General features: G+C 42.9%; 2 protein-coding genes across 2 annotated transcripts; both read left to right on the forward strand.

Moving 5' to 3' along the window:
* Positions 1–6,869: 6,869 nt before the first annotated feature.
* On the forward strand, positions 6,870–8,315 carry LOC311593849 (uncharacterized protein; the record flags this gene model as incomplete). The annotated part of the gene is made up of 1 exon (XM_084775238.1): positions 6,870–8,315. Exon 1 carries the CDS (start codon positions 7,077–7,079, stop codon positions 8,313–8,315), a length of 1,239 nt encoding a protein of 412 aa, XP_084631364.1. The 5' UTR covers positions 6,870–7,076.
* A 5,522-nt stretch (positions 8,316–13,837) lies between these two features.
* On the forward strand, positions 13,838–15,410 carry LOC311593850 (uncharacterized protein; the record flags this gene model as incomplete). Its single annotated transcript, XM_084775239.1, has 1 exon — positions 13,838–15,410. The coding sequence occupies exon 1, from the start codon at positions 13,968–13,970 to the stop codon at positions 15,408–15,410; it is 1,443 nt and encodes a 480-aa protein (XP_084631365.1). The 5' UTR covers positions 13,838–13,967.
* Between the last annotated feature and the right edge of the window lie 1,163 nt (positions 15,411–16,573).

Below are 16,573 nucleotides of genomic sequence, written 5' to 3' on the forward strand. Positions count from 1 at the left end.
TCTGGAGACTGCATAAGGTTTGCCTCCACAGATAGCAAAAAAAAGGTCACCAGGCCATTAGCAAAATCCACACCCATGCTTTTGGATTGAATGCAGATATTATTTTCTCTGTCATTGAGAGGAAGCCCCTGTGTGTTTACCATCCCTGGTTTCCCTAACGATTAGTGGATGCAAGGACCTTTGTACCCACAGCATTCTCTTGTTCATTAAAGAGTGGAAGTCTCCTGCAAGTGGGCGAATTAGCCTCAGGCAAGGATGAGCTCCCTAACTGATTATCCGATGCAGTGTGGTCAGTCCTGAAGCCATATACACACAACCAACAGAAACTGACTCAGCAAGTTTTATTCCTATGTTTGAGCATACTTGTTCATGCTTGCTTACAAAGAAGTTGGTTGGACAGAATTTTGGAAGGGATAAAGAAAGGGCAAAAGGGGGAAAGTAATGTAATATATTTTAATTAAAATGTATAAAAATAAAATTTAAGTAAAAAAGCAGCTACAGGAATAGCTTAGTAGTTAAGAGCAATGGATGTTGCTACAGAGGATAGTAGTTTTTGTCCCAGAAAGCCACATAGAAGCTAACCATGTGATGTAACTCCATTCCTATGCATCTCCTGCCCTCTACTGGCCTCTGTTGGTATTGTACAGAGACACCTGCAGAGAAAATAAACATAGGTACATACATAATTTATTTTAATATATATTAAAAATAAAGTATTAAAAAATAGAATTGTATTCAGTGATGTCACATCCCTGAGACAGACAGAAGTTAAGGTTTGTTAAAGTGAACTCCTCGTCCTGCATGCAAGTAATTGTGGCCTTCTCTTACCCCTACTGCTCAGAGACAAAAACAGCCAATTTTGTGAGGTTATAATAGTTCGACAAAGTTGATCTTCTAAGAACAGCATCCACGGTGCTGATAAGTGAATTTTCCTTATCTTCTGAATTTGTGTTCTCTCTCCTTTTTATATGTGGGAATTGTGGCATTGGTACATCTATCTGTTAGATCCCACATCATGATTAACAGGTAGCACTGACTCCAGAGAAATCTACTTTTAACTAAGACCTTATGGTACAAGATGAACATTACAGAGGCATTTCTGTACATCATATTTATAATTTACATATGCTTCTGCGTGACTCTGAGCTAAGAATGCCCTTAAATATGTCTGCTTTTACACCATGACCACATTCAGAAAAGGCTTTAACCTAGCATCATTTGGAGTAGGAAAACTTGTATGTGTGCGTATCCAGTCTCCCTGAGTAAAAGCTCAGTGCTTCTTTAGTTGAAGGAAATCATTGCTTTGGAAACAATTCCCATGCTCTCCTTGGCTGCCACATGAAAGAAATCTTTCTCAGCTCCTCAGTCTTGGCTGCTGTGATGGCTACTCTTGGTAGTCACACTGACTACTTCTGGAATTAACTAAATAAAACCCAAAGAATTGGGTACTGTGGAGGATTTGTTTCTAATTACAGCTTTTGAAGGGGGAAAACCCTTCTTTAATCTGGATCTTTTGAGGTGATAAGATCCACCTTTAAGCTAGACCACGGCTTCTGAGGCAGCCTACATATGTAAAGGACACTGGAGGTGGGAGCTCTTTGTCGGCTTGCCCTCCCTCTGGCTGGTAAGTATAGTTTTTTACTGGCATTAGAGCCTACATCTTCAGAATTCCTCTATATAATGAAGACTATCTGAGATGTTCAGCACCATGGACTGAGCCACTACTGGATTCTTCATCTTTACATTGGTAGACAGCCGTTGTCGGACCAGCTGGACCACAGCCCCTGAGCTGTTCTAATACATCCACTTGTTCAATAGCTGGATTTATTCTATCAGGTCTGTTCATATAGAGAACCTTTACTAATACAGCTGGGTTTTGGTTTGTTTGTTTGCTTTTTATTTTTGTTTTTCTCCACCTTCCCACTGAGAAAGATGTGCCAGCTATTGATATCTCCACAGTGTTTGTCATCTGTCATCTGTTTACTGTCTCATCCCTACCAGGTGAAAAGCAGGTAAGGTTTACGTGAACCCAGCATGCAGCCACAAAACAAAAATCTTGTCTCTTAAAATCTCTCTTTAACTGTTAATATTCTGGGCTCCCTTTCATTTTGGCGACATTTTGATAACTCCACTTCAAACTGAGTAATGAGCTATGCAAGCTTTCCACCTGGATTCCAGGAGGAAGTAGTGGAAGTGCTTACCGAGGGCTGTGAGGGAAGCTCAGGCAATCTCTAAGGAGGTGCCTGGTGAGAATACAGTCACCTTCCCGAAATGGGGAGGAACAGGATGTTGAACAGTGGGAGCTCCAGTGCTGGGTCCTCCCCAGAACTGGGTGGGAAGATAGATGGGTAGGCTATTGGAGGACAGGCACAAATGCTAGTGAAATGCAGATATCTGCAGATCAATAAAAGGTCTGTCCCTGGACTGGAAGGCTACAAAAGCCACTATGCTGCGTCCATTCAGCACACTCTGACCCTAAGGGTGCTCATGTCACTCAAGACTCCTTGGCCAACATGGCCTCTAGTCGACCTGCTAATCCAATAGGAGGAGGGTTTTTCTGGAACCTTGCTGCAGGTTCAGCTCTGTAGCTGAGCAGATTTGAATGGTTTGGTGTGATGTTCTCTGAGCAGTGCTCCTGGGTGCTCTGAGGGAGCCCAGGGAAGCTCTGAAGTCAAGTGAAGACATGGTGAGCATCGGGTGGGTTACTGCTCACAACAGGGAGGAACAGGCAGCTGAGCAGGGGGAGCCTGTGTGGTGGGTCCTCCCTGCTGCTAGGGGGCAAGCAGTGGGTAGACAAGGCCACCTGTGAGGTTCTTTTCTGTGCTACTCACTCCGTGGGGCAAGCAGTCACATTGCATCCCACAAGTTTGTGTATATTGTGTCCTTTTCATTGAATTCTGCAAAGTCTTTAATTTCTTTATTTCTACCCTGACTTGTTTTTAATTCCATGGAGAGTTGTTCAGTTTCCAGGAGTTTTTAAGGTTTCTGATGTTGATGTTTAGCTTTAATTCTTGGTGGGCTGATAGGTTGCAGGGGGTTATTCAACTTTTTGTATCTGTTGTGACTTGCTCTGTGTTGGAGTATGTCATCAATTTGGGAGAAATTTCCATGAGTTGCTGAGAAAAAGGTATATTTTGTGCTTGGGTAGAACGTTCCGTAAACCCTTTAAAAGGTCATCTAAGCCCTTGAAAGCCCCATGTGTCTGAGACAGAAGTACAGGATTTGTTGTTTGCCCTGCTGGGTTTCTCGCCTTGTTCCACTCTTCCTTCATTATGAACACGTTCCTTTCTGTTGGAACGGGAAGGGGTACTCTGTGACAGTGAATGTGGGAAGGCTATGACTTGTTTGCAGATCTCACAAGATGTGGCAATCAAGAGATTGTCTTGATGGGCTGTAAAGTCAAAATTAAAAAAAAGAGAGAGAGAGATTGCCTTGGGTGTCAGACCTTGGACATTTGAGTAATGTATGGGCTGTTGCACACTATTGAGATCACTGAAGTTAGACTAAATGCATTTTCATCATGGGATAACCACAAGCCTATAGTGACTAGAGTCAGAATGTAATTGATTTAATGAAAAAGCTCCTAAATAGGATCATGTCTTTGAGTGCTTGTTTCTCCTTTGTGGCTTTTTTTTTGGAGGGGGGAGCTTATGGAAGCTTTTGTAGTAGAAGTGTTTCTAGATTCCTTATTGGGGATGGAATTTGAGTATATACAGATGCAACCCATTTTTTTGTTCAATAAACATGCTTGAAGATCCAAAATGAGCTAATGCGAGACAGGTTAGAGTACAGAAATATAGCTTTATTGAAGCGGCTCTTAGCTGCCATGTGGGGTAAGGGGAGAGAAGCATGTGCAGAGAGGGCGGGGGCGGGGGGAGACAACCCGTATGGATTACACAGTGAAGGGGAGGAGGAAGCCCTTGCCCCTGGGCAGGGAAGTTCAGGGTAGGGAGTAGGGCATGCCAGCCACATCCTGCAGTAGGTAGGGACCAAGGGATGTTGGGAAAACTTGGAGCAGCTTGCCCTGGGTCTGAAGCACAATGCTGTGTTTTGTGTCTACTGTGTTGTTGCTGAAACTGTTCAGTCAGCTTCCTTCTCATGCCTTCACCATTATAGACTCTCTACCTGTCACACGAGTTACAGTAGAAGCAATTATTGTTCAATGATAAACTATTTTGGTAGCCTGATGTTTTAAATTTTCTTATTTTTTGTTTTGTGTTTGAAGACAAAGGTTCTCTGCTTAGCTCTGGATGTCCTGTGTGTAGGTGGGTAGACCAGGCAGGCCTTGAACTTAGAGGTTCACCTGACTCTCGCTCCAGAGTGCTGGCATTAGATGTGGGCTAACATGCCTGGCTTTTTCTCTATTTATACTATCTGCTGATGGGTTTGTAACTTAGGTTTTTGTACATGTCACCCATATGATGTTGTGCCGTCTTCATCCACATCTTAAATTTTGAAATATGGCAGAGAGTATGTTCTGTTTCTCAGGATGGCATGCACTGATGACATTAATATTCCCTGAGGCTTCTGAGTCATTAGACTGCAGGTGTATGCCATTCTTCCTACCTGCTGTGTTTGGTTTTATTTATTTTTAGAGTGAATATGAGTATTTTGCCTATATACATGAATATGTTTATTATATGTACCTGATCTTCACAGCAGTCATAAAATGGCCTCTGAATTCTTGAACTTGGAATAATAGATAGTTGTGAGCCTCCATCGAAGTACTGGCAATTGAGCCCAATCATTTACAAGACCAGCAAGAGCTCTTAACACCTGAGCCATCTCTCCTGCCCTTTGCTGCTTATATAAGATCAACATTTATATTTCTAATAATTTCATCTATAAATGGGACACTTCAGTTTTTTGGAACATGAGTGCAGAGCTGGAGTAATGTGTAATTCTTTGTAGGATCTCTTGTAAAGTCCTCTGGGTTCATTCTATCTGTTCTTTTTGTTTGATTGATTTTTACAGTAGAGTTGTGGTCTGAATATGTACCTCTGGCTGTCCTGGAACTCACTGTATAGACCAGGCTGGCATCCAACTCAATGAAATATACCTGACTCTACTGTTGCTGAGTTATTAAAGCCACAAACCAATGCAGCCAGCGTGCCCATCTTTTTTTGTGTGTTTAGTAATGGTTCATGCACTATCTCTGATATGTGCTCAGTACACAAGGATTCATCCCACTCAAAGTACTCAGAAATGACAGAGGTGAGCCTCATTGTTCAGTTTCCTTCTAAAATCATTTGGTGATTATATTAGAAATTTTGTGTCAGGAAGTAATGGAGGAAGCACCAGAATTATATGTCAACGAAGCATACATTTACAGTGATGTCAATATTATGCTTTCTGTTGTACCTTGTATGGGGTATTTTAGGATGCAGTGACCTATGATGATGTGCATGTGAACTTCACTCGGGAAGAGTGGGCTTTGCTAAATCCTTCCCAGAAGAGTCTCTACAAAGATGTGATGCTAGAGACTTACAGGAATCTCCAGGCTATAGGTAAGACTTTAAATTTTCTTCACTTTTTAAAATAAAGGAAAAACTTTCTCTATTATTGATGCTTTTCTGTAATTTTAATTGAGAATGAGGAAGAATGAAATGAATAAGTCAAGCATAGTTCTAAGATTCTCTGAAGGTAGTAATTTAAATTTCCATTAACTTCCAGTGATATATAATATATTTTCTGGTACTCTATTTTAGGCTACAGTTCAGAAGACCACACTATGAAGAACAGTGTCAAAGATCTAGAACACATGGAAGGCAATTTTCATGTGTAAGCTGATACAAATATGTCTCTGAAGAAATTTCAATAAATCCTGGAAGTTTTACAGGAAAACAGCAGTGTAAAAACAGCACTACTTTAAGCTGTTGATGATTCATAAATTCTCACAACACCATATACCTTAATGTCAGGTATATGACTTGTGTTTGTCATATGGTTTACCTCTAATCAAGAAGACAAGGAAACAATGCCTTTATATATATCACCAGTTGAATTATAGCCCCATTAAAAAGTATGCTGTGGAACTGCCAATCTCTTCAGTCTCATACCACTTAGATATTTCAAAAGGAATACACATTGAATAGATGATTAGTTTATAGATTACAAACCTTCTAATAAGCAAACAGTCCATAGTAAAGTTGGTGATACTCATATACTTGAAGTAATGTTACTAAGTTGAGTGTGAGGGGCAGTTTATGAAAGTCAAGAATGGTGTTGTGGAGAAACCTTAATCTATACCACATGTTTATGAGGAACAAAATGTCAAACTGTGTGAATGCAGTGTGGAGCCCTTTCATTTCTTATTTGTCTTTTAATAGGTGTATCATATGCCACAATGCTCACAAGCCATGTGAGCATAGGGATACCGAAGGAAGCCATGTTCCTCTCTCTGTCCCAGAATAATTAAAAGATATGTAGGGGTCTCCACTTTGTATAGACTTTCTGAATGTGATACAAGTTCACAATTTATTGTTTTCCCAACTTCATTAGAAACCTTCACAAATTCACACTGCTGTAAATCCCTGTAAGTACCAGGAATGTTGAAATTCTACTGTTTGTCCTGACTTACTTTTCCAATGTAGTATGACTCACACAGTATAGAAATTTATGGATGCAGTCAGTGTGGTAAAGCTCTGAGTTCTTCCATTTCTTTTCAAATACGTAAAAAAAAAACTTGGAGAAAAGAAAGCTATAAATGTGAGCCACGTAATAAATGCTTTTACCATCACAGGTGTCTTCAAAGAAGCAAAACAACCCATAATGAAGGGAGCACCATGAATGTAAACAAAGTGATAAAACCTTAAGATCTGATTGCTCTTTGCTATTAGACAGAATTGTAAATTTGATTCATATAGAGAAAAAGATTCATCAGAGCAATGAATGTGATAAAGCTTTCACATGTGCCAATTATTTTTGCAGGCATGAAAGAAGTCATACTGGAGAGAAACCCTCTGAATATACTCAATGTGCTAAAGCCGTCACATATCAGAATCATTCTCAAAGCCATGCAAGAATTGGCAGTAGTCTACAAATACTTAAAATAACACATAGTGGAGAAAAATCCTATGAATGCAACCAGTGTGGTAAAGCCTTTGCTCATCATACCAATCTCAGAATACATAAAAGATCACATACTGGAGAGAAGCCCTACAAATGCAGTCAGTGTGGTAAAGCCAATACATAAAAGAACACATACTGGAGAGAAACCCTATGAATGTAATCAATGTGGTAAAGATTTTGCATATAACAGTGATCTTCAAAGGCATGAAAGAACACATACTGGAGAGAAACCCTATGAATGTAACCAATGTGGTAAAGCCTTTGCATGTAGCAGTCATCTTCAAAGGCATGAAAGAACACATACTGGAGAGAAACCTTATGAGTGTGACCAATGTGGGAAAGCCTTTGCATGTAACAGTTATCTTCAAATGCATAAAAGAAAACATACTGGAGAAAAGCCTTATGAGTGTAGTCAGTGTGGTAAAACCTTTGCATGTAACAGTTATCTTCAAAAGCATGAAAGAAGACATACTGGAGAGAAACCCTATGAATGTAACCAATGTGGTAAAGCCTTTACACGTCATTGCACTCTGAGAATACATAAAAGAACACATAGTGGAGAGAAACCTTTTGAGTGTAATCAATGTGGTAAAGCCTTTGCACATCACAGTTATCTTAAAATGCATAAAAGGACACACACTGGAGAGAAACCCTATGAATGTAATCAATGTGGTAAAGCCTTTGCACATCATAGGAATCTCAGAATACATAAAAGATCACATACTGGAGAGAAACCTTATGAGTGTAATCAGTGTGGTAAAGCCTTTGCACATAACTGTTCTCTTCAAATGCATAAAAGAACACATACTGGAGAGAAACTTTTTGAGTGTAATCAATGTAGTAAAGCATTTGTGCATTACAGTTCTCTTCAAATACATAAAAGAAAACATACTGGAGAGAAAATTCATGAGTGTAATCAATGTGGTAAAGACTTTGCATGTAACAGTGATCTTCAAAGGCATGAAAGAACACATACTGGAGAGAAACCCTACGAATGTAACCAGTGTGGTAAAGCCTTTGCATGCCACAGTAATCTCATAATACATAACCGAACACATACTGGAGAGAAACCCTATGAATGTAACCAATGTGGTAAAGCCTTTGCACATAATAGGAATCTCAGAATAAATAACCGAACACATACTGGAGAGAATCCTTATGAATGTCATGAATGTGGTAAAGCCTTTGTATGCCATAGTCATCTTCAAAGGCATAAAAGAATTCATACTGGTGAGAAACCCTGAATGCTCTTAGCCATTCTGATGGGTGTAAGATGGAATCTCAGAGTTGTTTTGATTTGCATTTCCCTGATGATTAAGGAGGTTGAGCATTTCTTTAAGTGTTTCTCAGCCATTTGATATTCCTCTGTTGAGAATTCTCTATTTAGTTCCATGCCCCATTTTTCAATTGGGTTATTTGGTTTTGTGGTGTTTAATTTCTTGAGTTCTTTATATATTTTGGATATTAGACCTTTGTCAGATGTGGGGTTGGTGAAGATCTTTTCCCAGTCTGTAGGCTGTCGCTTTGTTCTCTTGACAGTGTCTCCTGCCTTACAGAAGTTTCTCAGCCTCATGAGGTCCCATTTATTAATTGTTGACATTAATGTCTGGGCTGTTGGTGTTCTGTTCAGGAAGTTGTCTCCTGTGCCAATATGTTCCAGGCTCTTTCCCATTTTTTCTTCTAAGTGACTTAGTGTCTCTGGTTTTATGTTGAGGTCTTTAATCCACTTGGATTTGAGTTTTGTACAAGGTGACAAATATGGGTCCAGTTGCATTTTTTTACACATAGACATCCAGTTAGACCAGCACCATTTGTTGAAGATGCTATCCCTTTTCCATCGAATGGATTTGGCTTCTTTGTCGAAAATCAAGTGACCATATGTGTGTGGATTCATATCTGGGTCTTCGATTCGATTCCACTGATCAACCAGCCTGTTGCTGTGCCAGTACCATGCTGTTTTAATTACTATTGCTTTATAGCACAGTTTGAGATCAGGTATGGAGACTCCTCCAGAGCACCTTTTATTGTACAAGATTGTTTTAGCTATTCTGGGTTTTTGGTTTTTCCATATGAAGTTCAGAATTGAACTTTCAATGTCTTTAAAAAATTGTGTAGGTATTTTGATAGGGATTGCATTGAATCTGTAGATGGCTTTTGGTAGGATGGCCATTTTTATTATGTTAATTCTCCCGATCCATGAGCAAGGTAGATCCTTCCATCTTCTCATGTCATCTTCAATCTCTTTCTTTAGGGTTTTGAAATTTTTTTCAAACAGGCCCTTCACTTGCTTAGTTAGAGTAACTCCTAAGTACTTTATATTGCTTGTGGCTAATGTGAAGGGTGTAGTTTTCCTAATTTCTTCCTCTGCAAGCTTGTCATTTGTGTATAGGAAGGCTACAGACTTTTTTGAGTTAATTCAAAAATTCAAGCAACACCACATGCTGGCGAGGATGTGGGGAGAGAGGAATACTCCTTCATTGCTGGTGGGAATGCAAACTAGTACAACCACTTTGGAAATCTATCTGGTGCTATCTCAGAAAAATGGGAATAGGGCTTTCTCAAGACCCAGCTATTCCACTCCTTGGAATATACCCAGAAGATGCTCCAGCACACAGCAAGAAAATTTGCTCAACCATGTTCATAGCAGCCTTATTCATAATAGCCAGAACATGAAAACAGCCTAAGTGTCCCTCAATAGAAGAATGGATAAAGAAACTGTGGTACATATACACTATGGAATACTATTCAGCTATTAAAAACAAGGAATTCCCAAAATCTGTGGATAAATGGATTGAGCTAGAAATAATCATAATGAGTGAGTTAACCCAGAAGCAGAAAGACTCAAATGGTATATACTCACTTATATCTGCATATTAGCCCAAGGGGCATGTCCCACGAAAGCCTTCACTTACCAGGAAACTGAGACAGAGGGGAGGACATTCTAGTGGGACTCTAGATGAGAGAATCATGGGAGAATGGCAAAGTAGAAGGATCCAGAGGGTCCTAGAAGCCTACAAGTAGAACATTATGATAGGCAGATTTGGGCTCAGGGGTCCTGCTCAAACTAAGGCACCAGCCAAGGACAAAACAGGCGGTAAACCTTAAACCCCTACCCAGATCTAGCCAATGGACAGAACACTCTCCACAGTAGAGTGGAGAGTGGGATATTACTTTCTCACATACTCTGGTGCCTCACCTTTGACCATGTCCCCTGGAGGGGGAGACCTGGTGGCACTCAGAGGAAGGACAGCAGGTTACCAAGAAGAGACTTGATACCCTATGAACATATACAGGGGGAGGTAATCCCCCTCAGGAACAGTCATAGGGAAGGGGAATAAGGGGAAAATGGGAGGGAGGGAAGAATGGGAGGATACAAGGGATGGGATAACCATTGAGATATAACAAGAATAAATTAATAAAGGAGAAAAAAATTAAAAAAAAGAGAAACCCTGAATGCATTTAATATGGTGAAACTTTTGTACATTTCTGTAGTCTTCATCGTGAAAGAATTCAAACTGAAGAGAAACCTTATGAATGTTTTTAAAATGGTGAATATTTTGCAGTCTTCATCATCATGAAACAATTCACATTGGAGAGAAATTCTGTGAATGTAAGGAATGTGGTAAGACCTTTGTGTTATGGGGTCTGCTGAAATCCAACAGAGCTCAAACACAAAGTCAATGAAAATGACAAGAATTTATTGTAATCAAGCCTCTTCTGATTAATCAGGGCCACAGAACATACACAGGATCTGAGCTGGGACACACACACCTCCATCCTTGATCCAGAATATAATAATGATTTAAGCTTAAAAACTATAAGCATATGTAATGAAACTTGTAACAGCTACATTTTCCCACCACCAAGGATTTAAGAACAGGGCCTTTCCTTATGTAGTTTTTCTATCATGTCAACTGATAGAAAAATGTAGGTCTTTTAGTGTAACCAATCATGTCCATTTGTTCCTTGTTCAATTAGAATAGGCATTATGTTTGAGGAGCAAAGTATGAATAACAAGCTCCAACTCATAATGAAGGGAACACCATGAATGTAAACAAAGTGATAAAATCTTAATATATGATTGCTCTTTGCCATTAGACCAAATAGTAAAATTGATTCTTACAGATAAAAAGATTCATCAGTGCAATGAATGTGATAAAGCTTTCACATGTGCCAATTATCTTTGCAGGCATTAAAGAAGTCATATTGGAGAGAAACACTCTAAATATATGCAGTGTGGTAAAGCTGTAACATATCAAAGTCACTGTAAAAGCCATGAAAGAATTGACAATCATCTCCAAATATCTAAAAGAACTCATGCTGGAAAAAAAATCCCTATGAATGTAACCAATGTGGTAAAGCCTTTGCATGTCATAGGAATCTTGGAATACCTAAGAGATCACATATTGGGGGAAAGCCCTACAAATGCAGTCAATGTGGTAAATTCATTGCACATCACAGTTATCTTCAAGTACATAAAAGGACACATATTGGAGAGAAATCCTATGAGTGTAATCAATGTGGTAAAGCCTTTGCATGTCATTTTACTCCAAGAATACATAAAAGAACACATACTGGAGAGAACCCCTATGAATGTAACCAGTGTGAAAAATCCTTTGCAAATCACAATAATCTCAGAGTACATAAAATAACACACACTGGAGATAAACTTTATGAATGTCATCTGTGTGGTAAAGCCTTTGTTCATCACAGTAGTCTCCAAATACATAAAACAAGAAACACTGGAGAGGTAACTTATGAATGTAATCAATGTGGAAAAGCCATGACATGTGACAGTGATCTTCAAAGGCATGAAAGAACACTTACTGAAGGAAAACCCTCTGAGGGCTTATAATATGGTGAAGATTTTGTACATTTCTATGGTCTTCATCATGAAAGAATTCATACAGAAGAGACAACTTATGAATATACTTAAAATGGTAAACAATTTGCACAGTCTTCATCATCACAAACAATTCATACTGGAGAGAAATTCTATGAATGTAAGGAATGTGGTAAGACCTTTGTGTTATGGGGTCAGCTAAAATCCAACAGAGCTCAAATGGTAGGTCAATGAAAATGAGAAGAATTTATTGGTATCAATCCACTACTGATTGATCAAGGCCACAGAACAGCAGCAGCCCAGGCAACAGCAGTAAGTAAAACACACATTCACACAAGCACAGAAGGAAAAACAAGTGCTAGGGAATCCATAGACAAGTGAATAGAGGACCCAAAGGTGCAGAAAGATCCCACTGCACTGTTCTCAGGACACGGCCCTCACAAGGACTTTGAGTCATACCTAAACCCATTGAAAATAAGAAATAGTTACATAGGTTCACAGATACTTAGATATTATCATGTAAAAGGGTGGTGGGAGCAGAGCATGCAAAGTGCAGTCCATGCTCAGTAAAAGACAATCTTTAAATACAAGTATCTAATCATCATTAGGAATAAAAGGAAGTAAATAGTAATGAATTACACAGGAAAAGAATGTGAAAGAGATGTTTGTGTTGGTGTGTGTGTGTGACAGTGAGAGTAGGAGAAGGAGAGAAAGGTGTGTATATATATAAAAACACACAGACACACAAACACACACAGGGACAGAGAGAGAGAGAGAGAGAGAGAGAGAGAGAGAGAGAGAGAGAGAGAGAGAGAGAGAGAGAGAGAGAGAGAGAGAGAAATGGAGAGAAATGGAGAGAAAGGGGAAAAGAGCGAATTAAAGTCACATGAGGGATAAAGAATGAAAGAATGTGGGTGTGTGAGATAAGGATAGAGATAGATAGATAGATAGACAGATAGAGAGACTGAGAGGGATCAAATGAGAATTGCAAGAGAGGGAGAGAGAAAAAGATAAAAAGAATGTGTGTGTGTGTTTGTGAGTGTGTATCTTGTGTGTGTATATGGGAGAGATTGAGAGAGAGAGAGAGAGAGAGAGAGAGAGAGAGAGAGAGAGAGAGAGAGAGAGAAAGAGAGAGAGAATGAAGAGAAAGGGAAAAAGAACGAATTAGGTCACATGAGGGAGAAAGAGAAAAAGGATGTGGGTGTATGAGATAAGGATAGAGATAGAGAGAGGAAGGAAAATGAACGGAGATCCACGGTGCTCAAAAATGAAGAACCAATGGCTAATGAACTGCTAGCCTGAGGGAAGAAAGAGGGAGGGAATGGCAGTAATCCAGATGGGGGAGGGGCCTGTAAAGCAGATCCATCCCATACCACTGTAGAAATCCACCAGCCCCATGAGGCTCAACTGAGTGGGGACAGAAACATCGTTCTCCACTGCGTAGAGAGCAGAGTCAGAGTGGAGACATGGTTTCCTTGGTTTCTTTTGTCTTCACGGCCGTTTTGTCTTTTATTTCTGTTTTCACCACCCTCAGGTGTCAGTGGGTACGGTCCATGGCCTGCCCCTGGAGCTGGCCTTCCACAGTGGTGAGCAGGCTCTCAGGAGCCACTGGACAAGCCAGGAAGCTGTAGAGGTCCACATGGGTCTGAGGTTACCTGGAAGGAAGGCAGTGCTCTGGAACCTGGGGATCTGTCAGGTTGCACCATGGGCACAGAGAGGAAGGCTTGGGAGCTGTGGAGAGGGCGTGGCTCACAGATTTAGGACTGAAAAGGGCTTGTTGGGCTCAAGCAGCCTTGGTGTGGGATTGGACTGTTTGGAGGGCAGGGCGTGTCCCAGCCCATATAAGGGAGTAAGAGCTTCGAGGGTGTAACCAGCCTCTGGCACTGGCACTGGCAGGCAAAGAGAGGCAGCAGACTGGACTAGGCCCAGCAGAGGAGCCCAGAATCAGTGTCCTCTGCCGCAGAGACATACCTAGCCACCGCTCCAAGAAGGGGAGAAGGCCAGTCGAACGCGCTGCGCCCCGGGGTGCCCAGTCCTGTCCTCAGCTGTGGAGATGGAGGCAGGCTGGCACCCAGAAGGCCAGAAGAAGCTGCAGAAGCTGCGGGAGCGCCTGTGCAGGGAGACCGACCCGCTCAAGCTCTACAAAACCCTCAAGAAACTCTCTTCTCTGCCCGTGCTGTCCGACCTCCTGGCAGAGATTGGCTTCAGGCAGACCATCAAGGGCCTGAGGGAACAGCAGCTCCTGGTGCCCTTTGCCAAGGACTTGGCAGCCAGGTGGTCCGAGGGGACCCTGCTGGGGCCCCAGCCTGAGGACGACGACCCGGGCCCGAAGGACTGGGCTTTGGTGAAGAACCTGAATTCAGAGAGCCCAAGAACCTCTGCAAAAGAGAAGGCGCATGCTCCGGCTCCTGCTCCCGCTCCCCGTCCCGGGAAAGCCCCAGAGAGTGAGAGAGAGGTGTTGGAGGTCAGCAGAGCCAGCCCAGGCCCCAGCAGGAAGAAAAGTAGACACACCAGCAGGGAGGGAATGCCAACTGGCAGTGGGAGCTGCGAGCCAAGAGCAGAGAGGATCCGAAGGTGCAGAAAGATGCCACTCCACTGGTCTCAGGAGGACGCCCTCACTGGGACTTTTGAGTCATGCCTCAACATCGAGAGCACCCCGTCTCCTCCAGTGTCGCCCCCGTCGCCTCTGCAGCCCTTGCCCTCCAGCAAGAGAAAGAGGAAAAGCGCCTGGAAAGATGAGGCCCAGAGCCCTGGTGCCAAGGCGCTTCTAGGCCGGTCTGCAAGCTGCCATGCTCGAAGCCCAAGAGCTCTGAGCGCGACTCCGGCGTCCCACCCCAGTCGCCAAGCCTGCACCCCACTGCATGGCCTGGAGCCCCCTTCCTGGAAGCCCGACCAAGAGGCCGAACTGTGGGCTAGCTGGGTGAGTCTCCAAGGGGCAGTCTACTCGGGTCCCAGGCCTGCAGGTGGTCTCGCGCAGACCTCCCACCAAGGGCTCCTCCTTGCTGAGGATTGCTCTGGTTCCTGGGCTGCTCACTGCCAAGCAGCCCCCGTTAAGGCCCAGGAAGGTGAATCTGGGCAGCCAGAGGAGGAGTCCTGGATCCCGGAGACCCAGCGCTGCAAGCAAACCCACAGCCAGACTGAGACCCAGACACACCTGCAGCTCAAGGAGTCCCAGGAGCCACAAGCTCTGAGAGGCTGCATCCAAAGCACACAAGCCAAGGCCAGGCAAGCTCGCCTACCAACCAAGATGGCCGCCTTCCACACCCAGGTCAAGAGCCCAGGCCCGCAGGAAGGGTCAGGAGGCCTGGTGGGGGCGCCCTTCTCTGAAAACCACATGCTCCCAGAGGCCTCTGGCCACAGCCTCACTCGGGGGTCTCCCTGGCTGCCATCTGGGGTGGGCGGCAGCGACAAGAGACAGGCTAAGAAGAGACCCGCACCTCTCATGGCCAAGGCCCTCCGAGATTATAAGAAGAGCTTCTTGGGCAGGCGAATCTAGGTTGCTCTCCACGCTGGCACTGCTTGGGATTCCACTGGACTGGACAGACCCACTCTCCCCTCAGGGAGCACCCAGGTTTTCCAGCGCGTGCACCTGCGAGGCCAGCTCCAGCCATCCCATAGCTGCCCTCCCAGGAGGCACTTGGACGCACTCCTCTCTGCCTGCCCTCTACAGCTCCATGCAGTTTCCATGCACCCGAGAGAACGCCTAAACTGCTCCCTCGCTGACAGAACTGTGGGGTCTCAGAGGTGCTACCCCCTCTTGCATTTTGCCACCAGCCTCCCCCTACCTAAGGACTCTGGAGGGCTGAAGACCTTGGCGCCCAGAATGAAAACCAGAACCATTACCCTTTGCCTGCATCTCCTAGTCGGACTCACTGGCACACAAACTCATCTAATGAACCACTTGAGGCACACCTGGGCGAATTCCAAAGGAAGGATGGATTTCCTGCCATCCCAGCCGGACTCTCCCTTCACTCCTCTGCCGAACTCATCCTTTGCCTGGCGTGCTTCTCATCTAGCTGTGCTTGGGCAGAGCTTCTTTCTATACTTTTTCAGGCCTTCACCTTTTTCCCATGTCAAGATACAAAACCGCCAAGAGGAAACAAAGAATCCACGCCACGTGTGTTTGTTTGAGCACTGGTGGATGTTGTTTTCTTTTCTCTCCTTTGCCCACAACCCCCTTGGTATGTAAATAAAGGAGCATATATTCAACAGTAAATACATGTGTGTGTGTGTGTGTGTGTTTGTTTGTTTGTTTTAAAACACGTGGTTCTTTATCCATTTGGTAAGCAGTGTTCTCTCTGCACGCACAGCTGCATACTAGAAGAGGGTATCAGCTCTCATCGCAGATGGTTGTAAGCCACCATAGGGTGGCTGGGAATTGAACTCGGGACCTTTGGAAGAGCAGCCAGTGCTCTTCAAATATGAGCCATCTCTCTAGCCCAATACGCACATATGTCTTCCGTAAATATCCGTGTGTGTGTGTGTGTGTGTGTGTGTGTGTGTGTGTGTTTCTACTGACAGCTAGAGTAGTAGATAGATAGACATAGACAGTGGCTTGGTGTTTGTACATAGAGATAGAAAGATAAGAGATAGTTCTTCATGCCTACAAACACACTGAAAATAAATAAATTGTTACATAGCTTCACAGATTCTTAGACA

Source organism: Acomys minous (assembly GCF_964271855.1).
Source record: "Acomys minous genome assembly, chromosome: 3".
NCBI classification, from domain to species: domain Eukaryota; kingdom Metazoa; phylum Chordata; class Mammalia; order Rodentia; family Muridae; genus Acomys; species Acomys minous.